Genomic DNA, 23,411 nt, shown 5'->3' on the forward strand with positions numbered 1-23,411 from the left:
TTGGTCTCTCATGTATTTGTGGTCAGATAGGCGCTGGGGCAGGAGCCAGAGAAAGCCTGGACTTGGCTGGGGGTCCAAGATGGCTTCACTCACACAGCAGGCAGATGATGTGAGTTTAATTGGGACTGTCCATGGGGTGGGGGTGGGGAACCACTCATGGCTTCTCCATAGCACTTGGTCTTCTCACAATGTGGTGGCAGAGTCCCAAGGGGCTGAGCCCCAAGCACAAGCCTTCTAAGACACCAAGGCAGAAGCTGCAAGGCTTCTTAGAGCCTTGGGAGTCACGCTGTTACTTCCATCACGTTCTACTGTTACACCGGCCAGCCTAGATCTGGTGTGGGTGGAGAACACACAAGGGCATGAGCACTGGGAGGCACAGATCGCAGGGGCCGTCTTTAGAGACTATGGACCACAAGAGATCAATGAGGAGACAGGACAGTGGGAAGCATCCTTCCCACCCTCGGTGTCTGGCTAGCTGGGTTCTTGGGGCAGTGGGCACCGACGGCTGCCTTTACTGTAGGGCACAAGGAAGGCACGGGAGAGGCTCGTGTGGCTCCTCAAGTCAACAGAAGCAAAACAGAGGTGGTTCTCCTGGTGATCAGATCTTCACTCTATCTGTATCAGCACCACCACCAAGACCTCCATGTATAATAAATGCTCCCCACCACTCATACCAAAGTGCTCTCTCTAGGGCAGCCTCGGGCGGGGGCAGAGTCTGAGGATGGAACGTCTCCACGTCTTGGTCCGTGAGACTCAACCAACATCTCAGATCTCATCTCAGCAGCTTCTCACCACGGCTGCCATTGCTACCGTTTCAAATGGCACCTGCGAGAAGCAGTGTGGTTGGAGGGACGAGAGATTTAGCAGGAAATGCCATTTGGAATTGTGCTTGTTAAGAAGCCTCAGAGGATACTTGTGACCAGTGTCTCACAACCGGAAGACGAGGTCTCCCATTTCTAAGTTTCACAGCTGGCAAAGCCAAGGAGCAGCTCTCCACACCAGGGGCTGATACCAAAGGCAGACGGGACTGCCTGTGAAATTTCACTCTCTAAATATGCTGCTTTGCTGGGCAAACTTGCCTTGGAAAAGAGGGTATGGCTTCCTCGCAGCCACATAGTTATGGGTTCAGAAGAACGACCTAGCAAAACCCTCTTAAGGACGTTCCTTTCAGAGGACGAATCGGAGCCCGATGTGAATGCCTACTTCCAATCAGAGTCCCAAGCAATTCGGCAATGGTGTTTCTAACTTTTTCTTTAGAAATAACTTCAAACTTATGGAAAAGTTGCAAGAATAGCAAAAAGAATACCTGTACACCCTTTACCCACAGTCACCTGTTGCTAAGAGTTTGTCACTTATGCATTATCATTTGTATACTCTCTATGTCTAGGTTTAGGTCTAGATCTAAATTGGTGACTTCTTTTTTCCTGAACCATTTGAAAGGGAGCTGCATATATTAAGGTATGCATTTCCTAAACATAGAGGTGTTTTCTTACATAACCACAGTATAGTAATCAGCCTCAGGGCGTTCGACATTGATACAATGCCTTATATCTACCTTCTATATTTCTATTTTGTCGGTGGCTCCAATGATGCCTTTTATCGCTCTCTATCCATCTTACAGAGCAGGAAGCTGAGGTCCAGGGCCGGCAGAAGCCCCGCCTATATCTGCAGACACAGTCCACGCATGGCAGTGCTAGGCTTGAGCCCAGGTCCACCTGACGCCATGGCCCATGCCAGGGAGCAAGGGCCCGTGCCATACCCTAGGGGGAAACTCTTGGCATCCAGCTTTCAGAGAAGGTGCTGAGACTTCTGTGGGGACAGCTTCCCTGCAGCGCTCTGAGTGCTTGTCCTCACCCTGCTGGCCCGTGGCCCTTGCTCAGGCAAGCTCCCTGCAGGGCACCTTTTGGAAGAGGAAGAGGCTGGCAGTCTGAGGAGGATGCCAAGGTCTGGGAAGTGAAAAGGCTTTTGTTCTTTCCCAGAGTCTACACAAATGGCCTCAGTCAGCACGCCCCCAGGGCTGGGAGGGAAACCAGACCCCACCTTGGTCGGAGGAAACCGAAGCCCTGTGCCTGTGGCCTTGATTTATAAGCCCAGGACAAGGAAACTCTGTGTGGCCTGAAGAGGCCAGTGTTTGCAGTTTCCCTTCTCACTCCGAACAGGCCATGCTAGAAACGATTTACTCCTCCGTGGAGAGAGGACTATTTAAAGGATAAAATCCACAGCTGCCCAGAGATCAACCTAAATTATCTGGTCAGTAGGGAGGGAGGCGAACAGAGGGGTAGGCGGGTAGCAGGGCAGTGGCTTTTACGGTGGGCAAGGTCCTTCTGTGGAGCCTCCTGAAAGACAGAGAGGCCTGACCTGGACGTGCCCCGAGACCAGCTCCTCCTCTGACTGCAGCTGCTGCTCCTCCTCAGCCAGGTTCTGGGAGATTCCAGGCCAGAACCGCTTCTCCGAAGCCCCAAGGTGATCATCTCCTCTGACTGTTGGGTCCTGAGCGCCTTCCAGGGAGACAAAGGGAAGGGGAGATGACCCTCCAGTGTAAAGATTCGCGGGTCTGCCTGGAGCCCACAGCTTCCCAGATCTCTCCAGTAAGGCAGGAAGGGTGAGCTGCACCCCAGAAACCACATGCGGCTCCCCGCTCGGCCTGTGCCATCCCATGGCCCCTGCTTTTCTTCCTCCTGCCCACTAGTTCCTCTTGTCCTCTCCGGCAGTCACAAGCCTTTCTGAACACTCCAGGAGGGCAGGACCCTTCACGGGCTCTTACAGATTATAACCCAGATTCAGAGAGGCCCTTCCCTCAAAGACAAACCCAAATGGCTCCATGGGGAGGAGCCGGGTCTCCGCTGTCCTCAAGAGCATGGCTGGCTACAGAATGTGCTAGAGAACATGCAGAATGCTGCGAAACGAAGACGAGGGGCCCTTTGGGCGACATCGCTGAGAGTTCTGGGATCGTATCGGCAGAGCGTCAAACCAGCGAGGACCTGGGTGCAGGGGCTGCACAGCTGCTCAGGGCGCACGGCCCGGAAGCCGGGCCTGCTCGAGACAGATGTTGAACGAGAGTTGAAGAAAGAGGCCGATGCGTACGTACCAAGGTGCAGGATGAAAAGCACAAAAATAACCCACCCAGGAGAGGCGAGAGGCCTGCGAGAGGGCCTGGGAGCCGGAAGGCAGGCCCCAGGCTCTTCTCCATGTGGAGCTCACACACGAAAGGGACCCGCGGGCATCACTCTCCCAGTGGCCTTCGGAGAGTCTGATCACCTCTTCTTGGTTCTAAGGTCCATTCCAAGGTTTCCATTCTACTGAGTCACTCTACTTATCCACAGGCAGAGGCAGGATGGAGTCCTAATCAGCCTGAGCGGCATGGCTGGGTGAGGGCCGGGCCTGAGACTCTGCCATGGGCAGTGGTAGCGATCACACCCCGGAAATCCTGGTGGCGGCACTGGGAAGACCTGGCTCTTGACTCCAGCAGGGCGGGCGGGGGGAGGCGAGGGGAAGGGTCATACCTGACCCTCACCAGCGCCAGCCCTTCTGCCCTCTGCTAACTCAGAGGGGCCTCTCAGCTGGGCACTGTCGATTCTGGGAAGTGAGCAGAAGGGAGTTCTGTGCTCTGTCCCCTCCCTCCTCCCTTCCCCAGGAATCTTAATCAGGCACTGTCCTTAAAGACAGGGAGCGGCATGTGGCCAAGCACCAGAGGGCCCACTTGTAGTTGATAACTTGTTCCACTGCAAAAAGGTCCTCACAGATATGGGACCCCCAATGAAGTCTATGGAAGAGGGGTTACTGTGCCAACCAAAATGGAATGTCAGCTTAGGCGGGTGACGGCAGCCAGCGGAAACATCTACCTTCGAGGGACACATGCTCGCCAGAAACAGCCTGGACCATCTGAGGGAAGCACTGAGAGCCCTGAAGGACATATCGTCCTGACTCCATCCCCCTCACCGGCAGGATTACTCCAGCCAGAAGGAACACAACGTGTATCAAACACTCCCCATAGGCTAGGCATGGTCACGGCATGCTCGTACGTGTGAGTGCACGTGTGCGTATGCACATGTAACGTACAGTACCTGTACATAATGACATACGTGTGTAATGTACGCCAAGCGCAGTTCCTGGCACACAGAAGTCCTCTGAGAATGTTCACTGTCCTCGACACCCTCATGAATCAACTCCTCATTTCCTCCGAGTTGGCCTAATTAGTTACGATACGAAAGGAAACTGAGGCACCGAAGAATGATTTGTCCGAGGTTACGAAGCAGATAATGACCGCCAGGATTCAATCCTAGGTCCCCCACTTCGAAGCCCTGTTCCCACCTCTGGGCCTCGGGCCACTCGGGTCCTGTCCTCACAGCCCTTCTGTACCGCCCTCCGGCTGGCCTTCAAGGCCCACTCAGATGCTATTCCTTTCGCAAAGCCATCCTCAGCCCTAGTTCCAGAATTACTTTCCCCAACACTTCCAGAATGAATTTCAAACATTGTTTCCTCTGCTCAGTGTTTTATTAAAATCAGCGATGGCCAAGTGAAGGAGGTCGTAACCAATACTGTTAGCACGTCTGATTTAGCAGGAAGGGGCTGGGTGTGGACACAGATGAATTCATTAAGATGAGGTTCTCCCTTGGAGGTGTGCTCAGTGTCTGGGCGAGGAACTGGACCCCAGCACCATCTAAGACACGTGGCCCAGAGACTGCAGCCTCCCATGCCGCCTGATCCGAGGGCAGGGGTCTTGTCCCATCCTCTGCAGTCCAGCCTAGAGGCTAAGGGTCCTAGCTTCAACTCGCTGCTCCTGACTTTTCTGTGCCTCAATATTCTCATCCATAAAACGTTAACAGAGTGCCTACCCCACAGGCTGCACTGAACTAATAAATCAAATGAGCTAATCCTTTAAGTGCTGGCGTTGGATAAAGTAGGTTGGGTCACACCTTACTCTCCTCCACAGGGAGCATCTCTGAAGGCGATAAAGCCAGTCTGCAGCTGTGCTGATGAAAATCTCTGACTGGGGAGCAGAGAGGAGAAAGCGGCTGCCACCCCGCCAGACTCTGGGCATGCGGCCGCTGACTCTCTCCCTCTCCTCCCCCACCTGCCGGCCAGGTAGGACCTCATCTTCCTGCTTTCATCAGCAAGGTGCGCAAAGGGAGCTGTGCAGGCTGTACCATTTGGGGAAAAAGCTGATGGTGGCAGCAACAGCTGTTCTCCTTTTCCTTTCTGGGAACCTGCAAGGACGTTTCAAAGTGAAAAGAAACCTCAGCCTCCGGCAGGTGCCCAGATTCTGCCACCAGGCCGGGTGCTTCCCCCAGCCCGGGGCGGGCTTTGCCGCAGGCCCCGAACAGAAGGGGCCTAACGTAATTTCTCTGTTTAAAAGAGGAGAAGAAAGGGGTGGCTTGAGCATTAGCTTGCATCTCCCCGGAGTGTGAGGCAAATTGCAGAAGAGCAAAGTCAAGGGAAGAACAGGCCCCAGAGAAGGGGTACAGAGGGAGGGAGCAGGCTGTTCCTGCGGTCTCTGGGCCCCCTCCTGTGAGTGAGCGTAGGGGATGCAGGGGGCGGCACATGTGGAAAAGCCCAGAGGTGAGGGTCCCCTAGACATCGAGAAGGCTGCTCCGCACTTGCAACCGCCCCACTGCAGTGACCTCACCAGAGGACAGATGAAGGGCAAACAAGCCAGAGCTCAGACGACTGGGAGGCCACCTCCCCGCGGGGCACATTATTTCCGCCTAAAAAACAACAAACATTTACCCCCACCATCCAGCCTGGCTTCCCCACCTCTGTCCTCATCTCCCCCAAGACATAAATCCCTCTGCCCACACTGACAGAACCAGTACACAAACGAGTGTGCACAGACAACGTGTGTGTGCTCGTGTGTGACGAGGGACGTGGGCCTCTCCCTCCCCATGCGAACACTAGATTCATTTATTAAGTGCCTCTCTGGCATTTCCTTTTTCTTTTTTTTCCCCTTCATCCTGCTTGTTTAATATTGCATTTGACATTCTCATTTTATAAATGGTAACAGAAGCAGGATGGATGGCTAAAATTAGCTTACGAGTGAGAATGATGCTACAAATAGGATGGTGAACACAGAAGCCTGGTTAATTCCACCCACATTATCCGCCCCGCCCCCCCTCCACTTTCGGGCTGGTTCCCGATCCAGCTCTCAGTTGGGCTGAGGAGCAGCAGCCTGAGGGAGGGGACGGGTGCCCAGTCACTGGGGCACCCTGCCAGGTAGCAGTGCCCCATGCCCACCCTTGCCCGGGGCCTCCGTAGATCACCTGGCCCAGCACTGCAGCCCTGAGTCCCAGAGGCCAAGGCAGAACGCTGGCTCTCTCTCATCCTCCTGCCCGACCCCACCCAGAAGGCCCCGTTCCAGCGTTTATCCCCCAGGATGCCCTGGGCGGAAGACCTGCTATCTCACCAGGCTTTGCTCTTAGAAGAGGATTTTCAGAACCTCCTCCAAGGATGATTCAGCTGAAGGGCCTGAGTCAGCTTCCCTGCGACCTAGGAAATCACATCTGTTGGGTCCCTTCTGCTCCGCTCTGCAGGATGTGCACCTTCTCGCCTCCTTGGGACCACCTCCCGGCTACAGCATCAAGAGTGCTCACCTCACATACCCTCTATGCCCCGGAGACACGTACCTGCATCTTACTGACTTGTAATCCGTCCAGGCCTACCCCACCTTATAGTGACACATTTGTTCAATAAAACGGTTCTAAGAATAACGACAGTGATGACGACAATAATAGTAAAAAGACCTGTCACTTGGATAGAGCATGCGACAGCCCGGTAAAAACCCTCGCAAGTCCTAAGTCCCAGCCCTCTCTGCGGCAGGTGCCATCACCACCTGACTTACAGAGATGGGAACACAGAAGCGAACTTACCCAAGGTCACAAAGCAGAGTGACGGGTAGCACTGTGGGGCTGCTGGCAGTGGGGGTTTGTGACACCTTTTGCTAGGAAGGCCTCTCGGGTAGACAGCACACCACACTGGCCATTCCTTTACTTCCCACCTGCTCAGTGCTTGGGACCCCCTCAGAGAACAAAGGCACCAGTACTTTCCACAGGCTGGTATTCTAAACCCCAGCATCTGTTTGGAGCACCCCCCACCCCCACAATCTGCCTCTGACTAGAAAAAAGCTGACTCAATAGTGCACCTGGGTGACCTCTTGGCTAAAAGCTTTTTCCTTGGGCCCCCGAGATAAGCAGACCTCACCTGCTCTGAGCTACACTGGTTTGGCTGGGGGTCAGAAGCTAGAACCCATGGGCCAAAACCAGCTGCTGCTTGTTTTTGTCAATAAGGTTTTGCTTGAACATGGCCACAGCTACGGTGGCTGCTTTGCACTGTGATGGCAGAGCTGAGTAGTTGTGACCAGCTGTAGAGCCCTCAAAGCCTAAAATGTTCACTATCTGTCCCTTTACTACAAAAAGTTTATTATCTCCTAGCTTTAGGCTAAATGGAGGAAACTTGGTTACCAAGAAGGTTTTCTAGAGGGCTGATTTTTTCAAGGCTGTTGGAATCTATACCCTACAACAGAGCAGGCCAAGGCAGCCTGGGCCAGGAACCAGAGCTTTCTGTAAGCTGCAAAGGGCAGAGATCATCCTTCCCATCTTGCAGAGGGGGAAACAGGTGCAGACGGGGGCGGGGGGGGGGGTACTTTCCAGTCAGGATAACCAGCGGTGGGTCTGGGATTCGCGCTCAGATGCACATGTGCCAAAGTCCTGGGCGCCTCTAAATGACCCAGCAGGTCCCAACTAGGGCATTTGCACATCACTTGGAGGATCCGGTTCTTCACCCCAGTGGCTGCGCCCACACATCTATAATCAAAGCTCAAGGCCCACCTCAGAGGGCAAGGGCACATGCCTGCGTGGGGGAGTCCTGCACCAAGAGCCTCCTCGGGGAGCAGACCTGGGCTCTCTGACCACGGGAAGTGGGGGCGGTGCCGAGAGCACCCGTCTGGCCTGGAGGACTGTGCTATGTGACTCATCTGGCTCCACGCTCTTAGAGCCTCAGTTCCCTCATCCCAGGTCCCTTCCTTCTGACACTGGATGGACGATTTATGACCCACAACTCCCGCGTTCTCTCTTATGAACAGCGGTCCTTGTCCTGTGCTTCTCAGACTTTAATACACACACAAGTCACTGGATATTTGTCAAAATGCAGAACTGATCTGGTAGGTCTGGGGTGGGGCCTGAAACTCTGTATTACTAACAACCTTGCAAACTGCTCAGCACTTTCATAAATCAGAATATCGTATAGGAACACAAAGAAGAGCTGTTTAAAGAAACCCTGTCGTAATCTACGTAGGAAGCAAATAAAAACTCTTCCTTGCATTTGCCAGTCAAACCGATGCAGAGTTTTCAGTGATGAGGTTTGCCTACGTTGGCAGCAGGATGTAGGGGGAAACACAAGGCTGGAGCCAGAACGACACAAGTTCAAATCCTAGCTCTGCCGCTTAGAACTGTGGACTGCGGAAGTCCCTTCACCACCCTGAGCTCATGTCACCCTCTACGAAACGGAACAACGGCCCCTACCTCAGGACAGAAGGAGACTCACGTGCCTGTAAAGCACCACCAGGCTGCCCGGGAAAAGCCACTATCCTTTTGTTGAATCAGAGGTGGGAGCGCCGGCTCCACCCAAGGTGCCCTCGCCAGGCCTCCTCTCCGGTTGTACTCCAAGTTCTCGCCCGGCAAGGCTGGCGTCGCCCCCCAGCTCCATCTGAGGTGGGGACTGAGACAGGCCCCCGAGGAGCCCAGAGCAGGTCTTTGTCGAGCTCGCCTCCCTCCCTGCGGCTGCCTCGCCCGCCGGGAGGCTGTGCTGGCGCTAATCAAGCAAGTGCCCCTGCTGCTCGGAGCCTGCTTCAATCAGGGGCGCACGGCGGGGGGCGTTATTAGCGGCGCCTGTGCCTGGGCTCACAGAGTGGCCGTGGCCCGTGGCCGGAGGTGTCCCTCTCTGAGGGGTCACCAGGTGGCTCTGCATGTGCACATGTGTGTTTACTGAGAAAGAGCTGTGCGTGTGCCTCACTCTGATCTGGGCCGAGATGGAGGAAAGGGCTGAACCTCGGCTCTCATGGGTTGGGCCCTGAGCTGGGGTGGTGGCCAGCTGCTCCCGATGTCCCTCACTCACCTGCCTGGAGCCCCACTGTGGCTGACAGGCACCCCCTTGCACCCCAAGCTTGGCCCTTCTCCCCGGCTGGGAACTGGGCCCTGAGTGAGCCTGTCTCCTCTGCCCCTCTTTTAGGAGGATGTGGAACCACATGGGCCACGTGGCTGATAGACGGGTCAGTCAGTGGCCTTGGAAGGCTGTAGACCAGTTAGATGACCTTTAAAGTCCCTTTCAGCCTGAGAGGGGGAATAGTCTCCTAGGTACAAATGTGAGCTCTGGACGTTAGCTTTTGGGGTTTGAAATCTGGTGTTGCCACTTGTTGACCCTGTGGCCCTGTGACCCTGTGGCCCTCCTTTCTCTGCCTCACTTTGCTCATCAGTAAAATGGGAATAATAATTAGCATCTATACTAAACTGGGTGTGATAATCACCTGAGAAGAGGTGCATAAAGCCAGTGCCTGGCAGGGCACGCAGTGAACACTCGGGAACGTTAGCTGTGCATGAGATCTCTGTGTGGGAGGGTGCCATGTGGGGTCTTTCTGGCCATCCCCCCGCCAGCACCCTGCAGGTGACCTCCTTCACGCAGGCCTCTACGGGGAGGGAGTCAGGGTTCGCGTGATCCCAGCTTCCTGAGAAGCACTCACGCCTGCTGCTGGTTCTCTCGGATGGTGGAGACGGGCCCTCATTTTTAAAAATGCCCAGGATATTCACCAGGTGGGAAATGGCTCTGAAAAGTATGCTGTGCCTGATGGTCACGTGGTCCCTCATCTAATCCTTATTCCTGCTACAATTATCCAGCCTACTGAGTGCCCGGCCTAGGAGCACTGGATTAAGAATCAGAAGACCTGGATTCAAGTCCTGTCTTTGTGACTCACCAGTGGTGAGCCCTTTCTCAGCTGTGACTAGGAGAAAATGGTAGCTCCAGGCATGTTTGGGGGGTGGGGGTGGGGGGGACAGCGCAGCTCTCCGTTCCTGCCGAACTCCCAGAGAGGCTGCGGGGGTTCCAGGAGATGGGTCTTTATAGCTTCGCAGCGCAGTCCAGTTTACAAAACACTCCCCCGGACGTTCTCACAGCCGCCTGTGTTCCTGCTTGGCAGTCTCCGCGTTCTCAGAGTCTTTCTGATCTCTCATTTGAATTCTGTCCATCGCACAGTTTAAATTCATTTCCTTTTCTTTGGGCCTGTATCACAGAATCCACAGCAATTCGGGATTCAGACTCCTCTCCCAACACTCTTCAGAGGGCGAGAGCTCGCCGAAGAAGTCCTTTGAGGATGATGGACGGCGGCAGGAGCCACGCGTATCAAGCCAGACCCTGCGCAGGTGCCTTTGCTCGTGGTGTCTCCCCCCGGTGCAGTGGCCCCGTGAGGCGGTCATCGCAGGCCCCGTTACACCGGAGCTGAGGGAGGTGATGCACTGATGCCTGATCCCAGCACCTCCGAATTCTCCCGTAGAGCTGGGATCTGGTGGGCCTGGGCCAGACGCCTACGGTGACACCTCCAAACCTTGTCTGTGATCCCAGCCACTCCGTCCTCACCCCTTCCCCTTGTCCACTTCCATTTTTGCCTTATTCTCTTAAAGAACAAGTACCAGCCCCGGATTCGAAAGGAAATAAAAACTCTTACACTATAACTGAAATTAGCCTCACGTGCCGTAGTCAGCCTCCACCTGGATGGCTAAGAAGATGTGAAATGACCGGGGACAACGACTACACACCTCTCTGGCTTCGAGCCAGCCCATGAGTTACCTTTGTGGGGCTGAAGCTCTACTTTCTGATCACCCCCTGGGTCATCTGGGGATTCATTCTCTCAACCCTAAGCTCAAACAACTGTCTGTCTAGTTCATCTGACAGCCAATAAGCTCCGGGGCATACCCCCTGGGCCTCAGTTTCCCCACTAGAATGGCAAGGAGCATAAAGCCCTTTCCCACTCGTGTCTCAGGCTCATTTCAAAGCCATCAATGGTGAAGGGCTGCACACATGCATTCAAAGTAGCACACAGCACACAGCCTGTCTCCGGGCAGTGTACACCGGGCCTTCCCGACGAACCGTCCCGTCCTGGCAGGACAGGAATGGTGTCTGCCAGTGCTCTCGGCTCTTCCACTCCCCACCGCCCGGGCGGCCCTCAGTACAGTCTGTCAAGAGCACACCTGGCTAGGACGAACAAGGCATCTGGACACTGGAGGCAGGTTTCCTTTTAAGCCCCCGTCTCCCTAGTTTTAAAAATAGCAAGTAGTAACCCACTGAAACAGAAGCGCCAACTGGAAGGCACCGAGCCTGGAGCGGCAGAGAAAGCCCATGGGGGCACCTGCGTTACTCCCCCACGCTTATCTCCCCTGCACCATTTTAACACCTGAGCCGACGCCTCCAACCTGCAGTTGGCAAAGAAACACTATTTTCATTTAAGATGCATGTGACAGCTAGGAACAATACCAATACTATTATTTTAGTGCCCTGGGAAAAAATTAGCAAGTCAAATATTGAATCAGGCCTGTAGCATCACATGCTAAGCAGATCGCTTTGATCTTATCTGCACTAAAAGCTCTATTATTGAATTTAAAGTCAGTGAACACATATCAGACCAATATGCGAAGAGTTTCTGAATGTATGTTTCAGGGGCAAGAAATGTTCTAATTAAAGGAAGAGAATATCAAAGTTACAGCAGCGATCGAAACACAAATTTGCCTTCCCTCTTCTCTTGGAGATGGAGGCTCTGCTGGCCACCCAAAATGTTTTGGCTCTGAAGGACCTGCAGATGGCTCCAGAAACACCTGCTGAGCTCCCATTTTTCTGGAACCAATGAGGAAGGGGTTTCTCACCCACCTACTCAATTTGAAGGAGTTTGAGACAGCAAGCAAGGCAGCGTGCATTCCGCACATGGTATGGCGCCCTCTGGTGGCCATTTCTCTGGGAGGCCTATCGGGCTCCCCAAACTTCCAATGATCCAACCTCCCTCCCGGTTGAGGATGCCCCACCAGGAAAGGAGATTTAAAGAGACAGAGCGAAGCAGCTGATCACGAGGGTAAAACTATCTAGTTGATAAGACAAGGAGACTGTTAATTACCCAGGGAGGCCCAAAGAGTGTAATAATTGGGGCAGTAAACTTCATATCTAGGACAGCCCCTCCCTGCCCCGCAACCACCACTGCCAAGCCAAAGAGCAAAAGCATTTCCTATGCCACGGGCTGGCGAACTCCATCCTGCCGGCGCCCTGCTGGCTTTTGTACTGCACGAGAGTTAAGAAGAATTTTTACATTTTTAAATGGTAAAAAACAAATATATTGTGACACATGAAAATTACATGAGATTTCAATTTCGGTGTCCTGCTCATTCATGTACGTTTCGTCTGTGGACGCTTTTGTGCTGTAACAGCAGAGTGGATTCATTGCGAAAGCTGGCTGTACAGCCTGTGAAGCTCAAAATATTTACTATGAGCCCTTTACTCCTGCGGTTCACGGGGCCGAGCCCTTAGAGTCTGGCCCCACGGCCACCCTGCCCACCTTCCAGCATGATGCCTGCAGCAGTCTGCGAGACAGAGGTGTGTGGGCGGGGTCGGGGAGGCACGGCGTCTCGGCACAAGCCCTACGAACTTACCATTTTATTATTGATTTCATGGAAATGAATCTCGCAGACTTTCTCCACAACGTCTTCATTCTCAAAAGTGACAAAGCCAAAACCTAAAGCAAAAAGAAGACAGAAACAAAGACAGAGAGCGGGGTGAGTGCGGTTCTGGCTGGCCCACATGCTCTTCGCAGTGCTTCGGCGGCCACAGGTTCCTGGCCTGAGGGCGGGGTGCGCGGAGCCCAGGCAGGGCCCCCAGGTCGAAGAAATAATTTCCAATTTTTACGGAGCACCCTTCCGACAGTGAGGAAAAGGTAATGATTTCACCCACAGGCGGTGGGTGCTGGTGTGGTTTACATTCGCCCAGAAGCAAACAAAAAATTCACTTGTCCGTTGTGTACAGGGTGGGTGCCCCGCGGCGCTCTGCCCGGCAGCAGGCGGGTGGGGTGCCCAGGACCGCGGGATCGCTCCGGGGCCACGCTCGCCCTCTCTGCGCGGCAGTGGCCAGCTCCCGGGTTCGGCCTCCACACGGAGGCGGTTATTTGTCCTTTTCTTCCTGAATTACTTCCTCTAATACCTCATCAGGACATCCTGAGGCCTGGAAGAAACGATTAAAAGTTTCGGGCCTCTGTTCTGTGCAGGCATCCTTTTTCTACTGCTGCTTCAAAAGCGCTACAGATTTGGGGCAGTTTAAGACTGTTTGATGCCTGCTGTCAGCCTGTCAGCTATCCACTGTATTTACGCGGCTGGAGACCGCCTTTGCCAGACGAGCCATACCGAAGAATTTTGGCAGGCGACCGCTGCTCAGTATCCTGCGTTCCTCTCGCTAACCTCCAGTCCCTTGCTTTCTCCTCTTCCTGCCCCCGACGGGGTGTCCAGCACGCGGCCCCATCTGTGACCCCTCTCGGTAAGTACCGCTTTAACACTCAGGCCAGTCACAGGACGGCGCCCCGCCTCGGATGAAACGCGGGTGCAGTGTCAGTACCAACACCACGAGGAAACATGGGCAGAGAGCGCGGACACTCTGAACGGGGAGGCGGCAGGCCTGCGTTCCAGTTCTGACTCTGAACTTATTATGTGTCATCCTGGAAAGAAGCCCCCTCTCCACCCGAAGCCTCGAGGTTTGCACCTGCAAATTATGCCGGTGAGGGTGGACACTGCGTCCCACACCGTGGGTCCCCACTCAAATCACGAGTCACAAGAGTCTACTGTGGAATGGATGTTTGTATCCCCCTCTCCCCCCAGGTCATCTGCTGAGATCCTAACCCCCAGAGGTGGGGCTTCTGGGTGGCACTTAGGTCATGGGGGTGAAGTTCTCGTGAATGGATTAATGCCTTGATAAAAGACACAGAGAGCTGGCCTTTTCTGCTCTCTGCCATTTCAGGCTACAACGAGAAGATGGCTTACAACCGGGAAGAGGGCCTTCACCAAAACCTCTCTATGCTGACGCCCTCATCTTGGACTTCCAGCCTCCAGAACTATGGGAAAGAATTTTTTCTTGTTTATAAGCCTCCCCGTCTACAGTACTTTGTGATAGCAGCTCGAACTGACCAAGGCACTCTCCTCCCCAAAGACATGAACCTGCCGAACACACACCAGGGCACACCAATGAGGAAGATGAAAATCAGGGCTGGTATTGTTTGTATTACAATAATTAGTGTTTCCTGTCAATGAGTAAAAACAGAGATGCTCCCTTTTCAAGCTTACGGGTCTCCTTTGGGTCCCAGGGTGGAGAGAGAATTTCTCAAGTCCCTTTCACCACCATTTTCTAAGGAACAGCAGAAAACAGGGAGCTGACACAGTGAGCTCCTACACCATTGCTCCTGTCGGGTCTGGAAGATTCCTCAGGAAACGGATGAAAAAGGCCACTCCCTGTTCTCAATTTCCCGTAAGACAGAGGGCTAGGGACAGCACGCACACGGCAATCGAGGTCTTTATCACGATATTTAAGTTATCACCACACACCAAGTAACGGGCTGACGCTCCCCGTCCACACGGCCCAGCCCTCTACAGACGCGTAAGACTGAAGGCCACACACACCACAGGAGGGACACAAGCCTTTGCCGCCAGGGCTCGAAGTTGGCAAGTCCCCCCTCCGGGGCCATCGTGGAGAAGCTGGGTCCTCGGACGCCATGAGACTTTGCTTGAAGTGAGGCACCCCCAACCCGGGTGCCCACAGCGGGCTGCGACACGTCCTCCAGGTTCCCTGCTGAGGTGTCTCCTCCTCTTTGGCCCTTGGTCCTATTTATTACGGGCGGAGTTGGACGAGAGCCGCACCAGAAGTCGTCTCCAAATGACTTAACTCTTTGGGCTGTGGTGTGTTGGCCCCCCATGAAAACCATCAGTTAAACCTCTCAGCCAGGCAGCTGAGGACCCCTGCAGCACAGAAGGGGACCCGCATCATTTTGGTTAATCTCCTCCTTCCTATCCACCCTCGTATAGCCCAGATCCCAGGGGCCCCTCAAGAAGGGAGTGAGATGCAGCACCCTTCAAATGGTTCTCGGGGGCAGCTGGGCAGCACGGCAGAGGATGCAGGGATCTGCTAGCACCGGCTTCAGAAGGAGGGCAGGGCCGGGGCCTCATTCGCTCTGGGCCCCCAGGACGCAGAGGCCCTGATATGCAGAGTGCTGAGTGGCTACCGGCTGAATGGATGACTGGATGAGCCATCTCTGTTCCTCTGGGGTTCTGAGCATCTTGCTAATCCGTCTGCATCACTGCCTCCCCAACTCAAGACTGATGCAGCTCTTCCTTCTGAATTTACTGGCTCCCACCTGTGCTAGGCATCCTAGAGGATGCAGAGATCGGCAGGACAACATCGCTCTTCCTAAGCCATTCGTCAGAGGTTTCCACTCACAGAGAACATCTTCCCTGTACAGACCTCACCCCTCCTCCCTCAATGACGCTCAGTTTCAGCCTGTGGTCACAACGGGTCGCATCTGTCTCCAAAGGTCGCCTAAACACGCCAAGACAGGTCGGTTCTCAGGGGCAACCTCACTGCTAGTTAGGGTGAGTGTAATGGTTGAATCGCCCCCAATACATCCATGTCCTAACGCCTGGAATCTATGAACGTGATGTTATTTGTAAAGAGGTTTTTGTAAATAAAGGATCTCAAGAATTAGGGTGGGCCCTAAATCCAATAGCAGGTGTTCTTATGAGAGGAAGGAGAGGGAGAAGTCCATGTGAAGACAGAGGCAGAGACTTCAGTGACAAATCCGCAAGCCAAGGAATTCCTGAAGCCGCCAGGAGCTGGGAGAGGCAAGGAAAGACTGTCCTCGACAACCTTGGAGGCAGTGTGGCCCTGCTATCACCTCGGTTTCTGACTTCTGGTCTCCATAACTGTGAGAGAACAAATTTTTGCTGTTTTAAGCCATCGAGTTTGTCCTAATTTGTTTTGGCGGCCACTGGAAATCAATTCAGCAAGGTTCCAGGCTTGGCCACCCCCACACAGGCGGTCACTCATGATCTCCAGCCAGGCCAATTACATGCTTTGGGTAGAAGACAGGAGAACGTGGATGAACAAACCAAACCCATCGGTGCCACTGGCAAAGAACGTGATGTCAGTGCCAGTCAAGGGTACTGCGCCATGAGCCAGAGGACAGCCTGGGTTAAAGCGAGCTTGCTGCTGAGCGCACGACCTTGACCCCTGGGTAAGTCAAGTCACCACGAGGACCATCGGTTGTATTCACTGCCATGGAAACTGCTTTTCTGCTGCGATCACCGCCTTCCTGGTCCACTATGCAAATAAATCACTGTCTGAACTCCAGGCTCGATACCATTCAGGACTCACGCTGGCCCGATTTCCCACTTTGTGCCATCACTCAGAGACAGGAAGAGGTGCGCTGGAATTAAAATGCAGATGGCACACTGGGAAGGGAGGAGGCAGGACTCGCTGCCTCGCTCCTAATTCTGACTCTGATATTCTCCCTGCTGATCCCTTCCCTAACCCCACAGGACTCAAAATTTGAGTATCACAAAAATGATTTCCCCGGATCAAAGAAGAGCCTGGATTTCAAGCCTATGAACATTGGATGCATAAAAATTCAGCGATGTCGAGAATCATTTGCAGTATTTTAAAGGTCTCTATTGTTTTAACATTCCTGTCTGTTTGGTCCAAATAGAGAAAGCAAACTTGATTATGTCTAAAATACTTATTTATTCTATTTGGAGAAAGCAAAGAAGCAGTGAAGCAATTATCAATAAATGTTATTCCTCATATACAATCGTTTTCATCTCGCAGGTGCATTACTGTTCACAACAAATTAGAAACTCGGTGGCCAATAACTCCCTAAGTAAATTTAACTGAGATGTTAAGGATAAAACAACAGGGCCAGAAATTTGGGAGGGGTAAGGTGGTGGGTGAAAAAAATGTTCTTCTTTTGGCATCAAAGTCTTTTTCTTTTATGAAATTAATTTTTTTAATTGGGTGAAATATATGTAACACAATTTATAATTTTAACCATTTTTAAGCATACACGTCAATACAATATTGTGCAACCAATACCACCATGCATTTCCAGAACTTTTTCAATATTCCACACTAAAATGCTGTACCCTTGAAGCTGTAACTCCCCATTCTTTCCTCCCTCGGTTCCTAGTAACCTCTATTCTACCTCTGTCTCTATGAATTTGCCCATCCATTCTAGGTAACTCATGTAAGTGGAATCATACAATATGTGTCCTCTTGTGTCTGGTTTTATTTCACTTAGCATAATGTTTTCAAGGCACTGTGGTCTTTTGAACAATCTGCTATGTGCAGAGATTCATCCTGAGACTCAGGGAGGCTGAGTCTTCCTGAGAAGGGGCAGGAAGGACTGATTATTTCCCTCTCATATTTCTAAATGAAAGCCCTGAAAAGGATCAGAAATGGGGCTTTGTGAAAGACCATCCGACTGAGGTGTAGTAGTAGCCAGGTATGGTGCCCAAGGTGTGACTTCTAACCAGCAGACTTACCATGTCTCTTACAGCAGCCAGGTAAAAGAAATGAGTAACTATTCTCACTCAAAAGACACAAGGACCAAATAATGAGCTGTGTGCCTCTGGGGAGTCCCTTCACCTCTCTGGGCTTCTACGAGAAGCCAGCAGAACTGGGAAGGGGGTGCATGGAGCGGGACGGGGGTCCTTCTATGGTCCTCACCAAGACGAGGGCCTGGATCCGCTCATGGTGCGCCTACAAGCTTTGCACTTCATCCGGGCCCTCTGGGGCCCCCAGTGAACATTCACACCCTGTGTTCCGTTTCTCATCTCCTTGGTCCTTAGGAGGCGCCACCTGGAGCCAGAAAACTCCTTCCCGGGTATATTCAAAGCCACTCAAGCCACCATTCAGAACAGAGAGGAAGGAGTCCTAGAGACTGACAACTGGGGGATGGGCAGCATCAAAGGGCCAAAACTTGGGGGACAACAGGCTAGGTTCACCAAAGAAACTCTCTCACCTGTCATTGGCAAAAGGATACCTGCTTGGCCTCTTGTAAAGTCCCCACCTTAAACCGCACCCTGTGCTTCTGAGGGGCTCCAGGAAACAGCAAAACTTGGACAAAGAATGTGGCAGCAAGGTTAACCCCAAACAAAAAGGGATTTAAAAATGGACATAAATATGATAGCAGCTGACAGAGAGCCTTTAAAAATGAAATTCTACAGCATTCTCCTGAATGACGCTATTATTGGAAACTAACAGTAAGCTCTATTTAAGAGATAAACATTTAACAGTCAAACCCTCTTTCCCTCTTTTATTCAAATGAACAAAACTGAATATTCATCTGACAAAGCTAAAAAAAAAAAAACACACACAGACAGAGAAGAAGAGAAATCTGAAAACAAGATACCTCAAAATTAAAACAATCTGCTCCAAACGCAGTCACTGAGGAACATCCGACAGTCAACTTACAAAGAATTCTTTTTTAGGCCAGGGAGGGAGAGATGGAAATGGCTGGCCTCCTCCTGGCCTCGAAAATAATTTTCTTCTCTTTTCATATAGGTTAATGAACAGCAACAGGTGACTGGGTAGTGCCCAATGCATCTTCGGTGAAAATCGATGTTAAGCCATGAGCTAACACACTTGGTCAATGGGGAAAAAATGATGGAGGGAAAAAAACTCAGATTGTCAACTTTATTCTAAGTGTCCCATGAGGAATTTAAGGTATGTGGATGCAAATGTATTTGTAACTCATGCAACCTCCCTCTCCTTCTAGTAATTCAGTGTTGAGGGATGTGGCATTATCTGTGGGCTGCTTCCAAAATAAATATAAGAGCCTTGGGTGTGGGTGTGGGGAGCACTTTCTGGTTTCAAAATGTTTCTCATACATCAATCACCCTACTCGGTCCCCAAGGCAACCCTATGAGAAGTGGGGCAGACTCCGCCATTGTCATTTTGCTCAACTGCTCAGCTCAGCTCAATGATTCGTCCCCGATGACATGTGACCACTAAGCCGGAGCAGGACAGCAGAGGCTTCCCTGGGTCAGTAAGTGTTCGAAGATGGATTTGGTGGCCCTATGTCTCAGAGAGGATGAGAGCCTGGGCCATGAGAAATGGGGGTCTGCATGCTTTGCCACAGAGTTCACCCCCACTCAGCTGTGTGTCTGTCAGTGACATTTCACCTCGGGCTGCCTCATGCCTAACTCAGAACATGTCTGAGCCACCTCGATGCGCTATAGCAAGTCTAGCTTATTGGTTTCCTTTGCCTGGGGCCCTGGATGGAGAAGGTCTGAGCCCCACCCTACTGGCCCGTCTGACAAGGAGAGGCGAGATGAGCAGTTCGCATAGATACGTGGTGGGACGGGGTGGGTTCACGTGCCCTGAATTTGCCCTAAAAAATATAACTCAGAAGATTGATCGGTTCCAATAAAAACAACAACAACGACAACAACGACAACAACAACAACAAAAAACAAGCTGTCTTTCCAAAAGAAAGGACTTGTTTCCAATGATGGTGTGACACTTGGGGATGCTCCCCACACGTCACCTGGACATGACTGGAATCCAGTGTTAGCTGCCTTTAGAGTTTCCAGAGCATTTTCAGACATTAGGTATTAGGGAAGAGGTGGGGTTGTCCCTAATTAGGTATTAGTCTGGGTTGTGTCTGCTTTAACACCCAAATGGCAATGTGGACTTCAGAAGCCAGAGATGGGATTCCTTAAGTTATTTCTAATGTCTGGTACCCCAAAGGCGGGTATTTATTATCAATCCACATCCTGATCATCATTTCAAAAACTAAAAGCTTATTCACAGTTATTGAGCAGCCATTCTTTTAATTCATATCTCACCTGTTTAGTAGGAATAACTGGACCCACTTTAGGGATGAAGAACAGAGGCCCAGGTAGGAGTCCATGTTCCTTGCTACACAGCCCACTTTCTTTATGTAAAGGTGGGTTATCCTAACCCCGGTATCTCCTGGATTCTAATCTTGTCCCACAGCCTGATCTAGAATCCTGCCCCATCACCTTTTCCTGCAAGAGTCTCTAAAAACGAGCAACAGCCTCTCCTAACGGCCCAGCAGAAGGAGGGAGAGGACGGAGTGTAGAGAAGATGCGCTTGTCCATTCCAGTCGAATGAATGCTTGCTTCCCTTGCTGCCCAATGTGTCTGGGCCCTTCAACATAATGGCAGCTGAGGCGATACCGGGGTTTTTCAAAGGCACACAACAAAGATGACCTTTATAAAGACAAACAACTTGAGCATCTCCTAAACCAGTCTGACCTAGGACGGGCACGGGAAGAGTGACTTCTTTGGGCATTTCCAGACCCCAACCACAGAGCTGCCTGAAATGGGACTGGGTTATCAAGCCCAATGCTAGAGACTTCTTGCAGCACAGGGCTCTCATAATGAGTCAGCCGCCCTGGAGGGATAACAGAAGCACTCACATCCTTGGCCTTATTAAGAACAAAGAACAGGGGCAGGCACGCTGACCTGTGATGGACGCAGGACTCAGCCCGGGGGCTGGTCAAAAGAAAGATGTGCGAGCCAGGAGGCCACCAAAGGCAGAGCCTGGCTACCACCCTCGCCCAGGCCCAGCAAACAAGCCCGTGATGAACTCGAGGGGTCTGCAGACGTCCCCCTTCGTAGCATCCCTCTCTCCTCCCCAATACCCTACTTCCTCCCTGACCCTGAGCCAACGAGCTGCCTTTCTGGCCTGGCCCTTCCTTCCTGCCATGTCCCCTTCAGGTGGCACTGCAGCCCTTCTACCGTGGCGCCCTTCATGCACCTGCTTCCTCGTTTACACCAGTAGTTTGGCAGCTGGTTGCTGTAAACTATAATAAAATGCCTTTCCAAAAAAATGAAGGGATGTGACCAGACACGCCAGACATCATGATATTAAAGCCGTGTCAATTAATTTCTCCCCCTGCTTGAAAAACGAGCCCCATTCCATCTCTTAATAATGAGGAGAGAAACAAGAAAAGTTGACACTTAGTTTAATTTATTTTCTCAACTTGCCTGGTCATATTTCTTTCTGCCTTGCAGAGCTGGCTGGGGCTGTGGGGAATTACAAGTGGCTCGCGCACGCCGGCAAGGCATAGATCGGTGAGAATCGACGTGGGTCTCCTTGATCCCCACACACCACTTAATCAGGAAGGGGAGAGTGACTTGGTGAGCCAGCTTGCACCTGCGCCTCTCAAGCCACCTTTGGGAGCTGGGGTGGGGGTGGGGGGTGGGATTTGGGGACAGGGAGGGAAGCAACCTCAGGTGTGGGGGGAATGAGATAACAGAAATGACACTATCAGATTTCCAATCTAGTATGAAGGAACCACACAAGACTGAATTCCCTAAATTAATATTAAGCTACGTTGGCCGCATTTGCCAGAGGGTAGCCAATTTCTCAACTGGAAAGGTGCTTTTCTTTCCTTTTCGGCCCAAGGATGTTCTAGCTAACACCTGACCTTGAAATGTGAGCATCAACTTTTTAAAGTCAGACAACAACCGTGAACCAGTAAGCGTTTCATTAAGGATCTAGTCACAAGTAATTTTTTCATCCGGCCACCGTGACCTCGGGACCGTTTTCGGAGGCCACCACACCATAAACCAAGTTGGGGGTAAAAGTGAACTGTTTCTCCCTGGGACCCTTTGGCAGTCTCCTGGCAGGGCGGGGCAGGGCTCGTTTAAAATGCAGATTCCTGGGCTCTGTCTGCTTTCTAATGTGGCCCAGGACGCTGCACTTGAACCAGCTCTCTAGTAATTCTGATATCTACCCAGGTCTGACTCTATGTTTCCGAATTCGGGGCGAGCTAAGTAGAGATCATCTGGTAAAAAAAAGAACCAAGAACATGCCACAGGAAAGACTCTCTAGGCTCCTCTTTCACGTGAAGGGGGAAACTAAAGCTGTTTTAAGAAGCCTGATCTCTCTCTCATGGAAAGCTGCATCTTTTAGGTCCATGGGCAACCATCAGCCAAGGCAGGGGGGAGACCAGAGGCGAAGATGAAGCTTCTCACTCCCAGGCTCATGGAAGGATCAGAAACCAGTTCATGCTAAAGTATAAACGACTGATTCTGCTTCTCTCCCAGAGGTATTAGTGATTTACTTGTATCAAGCCCTTATGCAAAAGCAATTTGGTTTTACTTTAGAATTCCAAACAGCTATTCAGGAGGGTTTTTTTGTTTTTTGTTTTTTGTTTTTTTTTTAACTGATGGGGGCACCTCCTGAGTCTGTGAAATTAGATGAGTATATGGGCAGCTTTACAACGGGGTGAGGATTTGGGGGAAAAAAATAACACCCAGGAAGGAAGACAGGGAGGATAGAGGGAAAAAGAGAGAGCGAGAGAAAGAGATTCAGAGAGGGGTGTGAGGTGGAGGGAGAGAGAGACCTCCAACCATCTCGGACCATTTTTCTAAGAGTGAAATCTGCCATGAATACTGATAGTATGATTTGAAAATGCCTGTGGCTGCAGGGAAAAGGGTGTCTCATCCCAGACTCTTGTTAACCGAGGGGGAAAAAGCACCTGTGATCCAGGCCAGACAACCCCAACCTCATTTCATTCCGACTGCGCTCCATAGCAGTGATTCTGTGAATGACACTTGTCAGGGCAGCAGATTAGTTCACAAACCTATTTTTTGTGCGTGGTGTTCCATCTTGCTCGGGAAAATAGTCAGTTCTTGGCGAGAGAGACACATATTACTGCTGTTAAGTGCCAATATAAACTCTGGGACGCGGTGGTAAATTCACCAAATTAAATCGCTAGACAACTGGCTCGGATCAGGACCCCGGCAGAAGGTGCCAGGGCCGCAGCGCCCGCCCAGTGGGGCGGAGGCAGCCGAGGCGGAGCGCGCCGCTGGAACGAGGGCGCGAGGACGCGCCACGTCCGCGGCTGCTCTGCAAACCAGAGCCCGGGGCGGCTGCAGCCGGCTCCGCCAGCAGCAGCATGTCCTCCAAGGCGTCTGAATCCTAGGGCTCTCTGAGCTCAGGGGAGAGAGGGCACCGGCTGGAAGCTATACCATGCAGAGGTAGGCATTTGGGCTAGTATCCCCAGGCTCTCCCCCAAAGAGTGGGTTTCAAGTCTTATCACCTTTTCTGACACCCTCCAGCCCCACTCATGCAGTGAGCATCCTGGCAAATAAGAGCAAGTTTCAATCTACCTTAATGTCCCTGCTGAGGAAGGGAGGAACAGGACTGGACTTTGGAGCCAGGTAGATCTGGGCTCAAATCCTGGCTCCAGCAATGACTGGCTGTGTGACTCTGAGCAAGTTACTGAACCATTCTGACCTTCGGGATCCTCCTCCATGGGATGGAAATAACAAAATCTACCTCCATCGCCCTGGGGGATCACTTGAAAATACTTGTGAGGGGTTAGC

General features: G+C 52.1%; 1 protein-coding gene across 7 annotated transcripts in view; it reads right to left on the bottom strand.

The window, feature by feature from the left end:
* The window catches only part of MSI2 (musashi RNA binding protein 2), a 375,244-nt gene that overhangs the window by 64,710 nt on the left and 287,123 nt on the right, over positions 1–23,411 (bottom strand). For all 7 annotated transcript variants that reach the window (XM_036223610.1, XM_036223611.1, XM_036223609.1 and 4 more), the window contains one exon: positions 12,672–12,754. In XM_036223610.1, the coding sequence (XP_036079503.1) occupies positions 12,672–12,754 (83 nt within the window). The remainder of the gene's footprint in view (positions 1–12,671; positions 12,755–23,411) is intronic.

The sequence above is a fragment of the Rousettus aegyptiacus genome, unplaced genomic scaffold (genome assembly GCF_014176215.1).
Source record: "Rousettus aegyptiacus isolate mRouAeg1 unplaced genomic scaffold, mRouAeg1.p scaffold_m13_p_6, whole genome shotgun sequence".
NCBI lineage: Eukaryota > Metazoa > Chordata > Mammalia > Chiroptera > Pteropodidae > Rousettus > Rousettus aegyptiacus.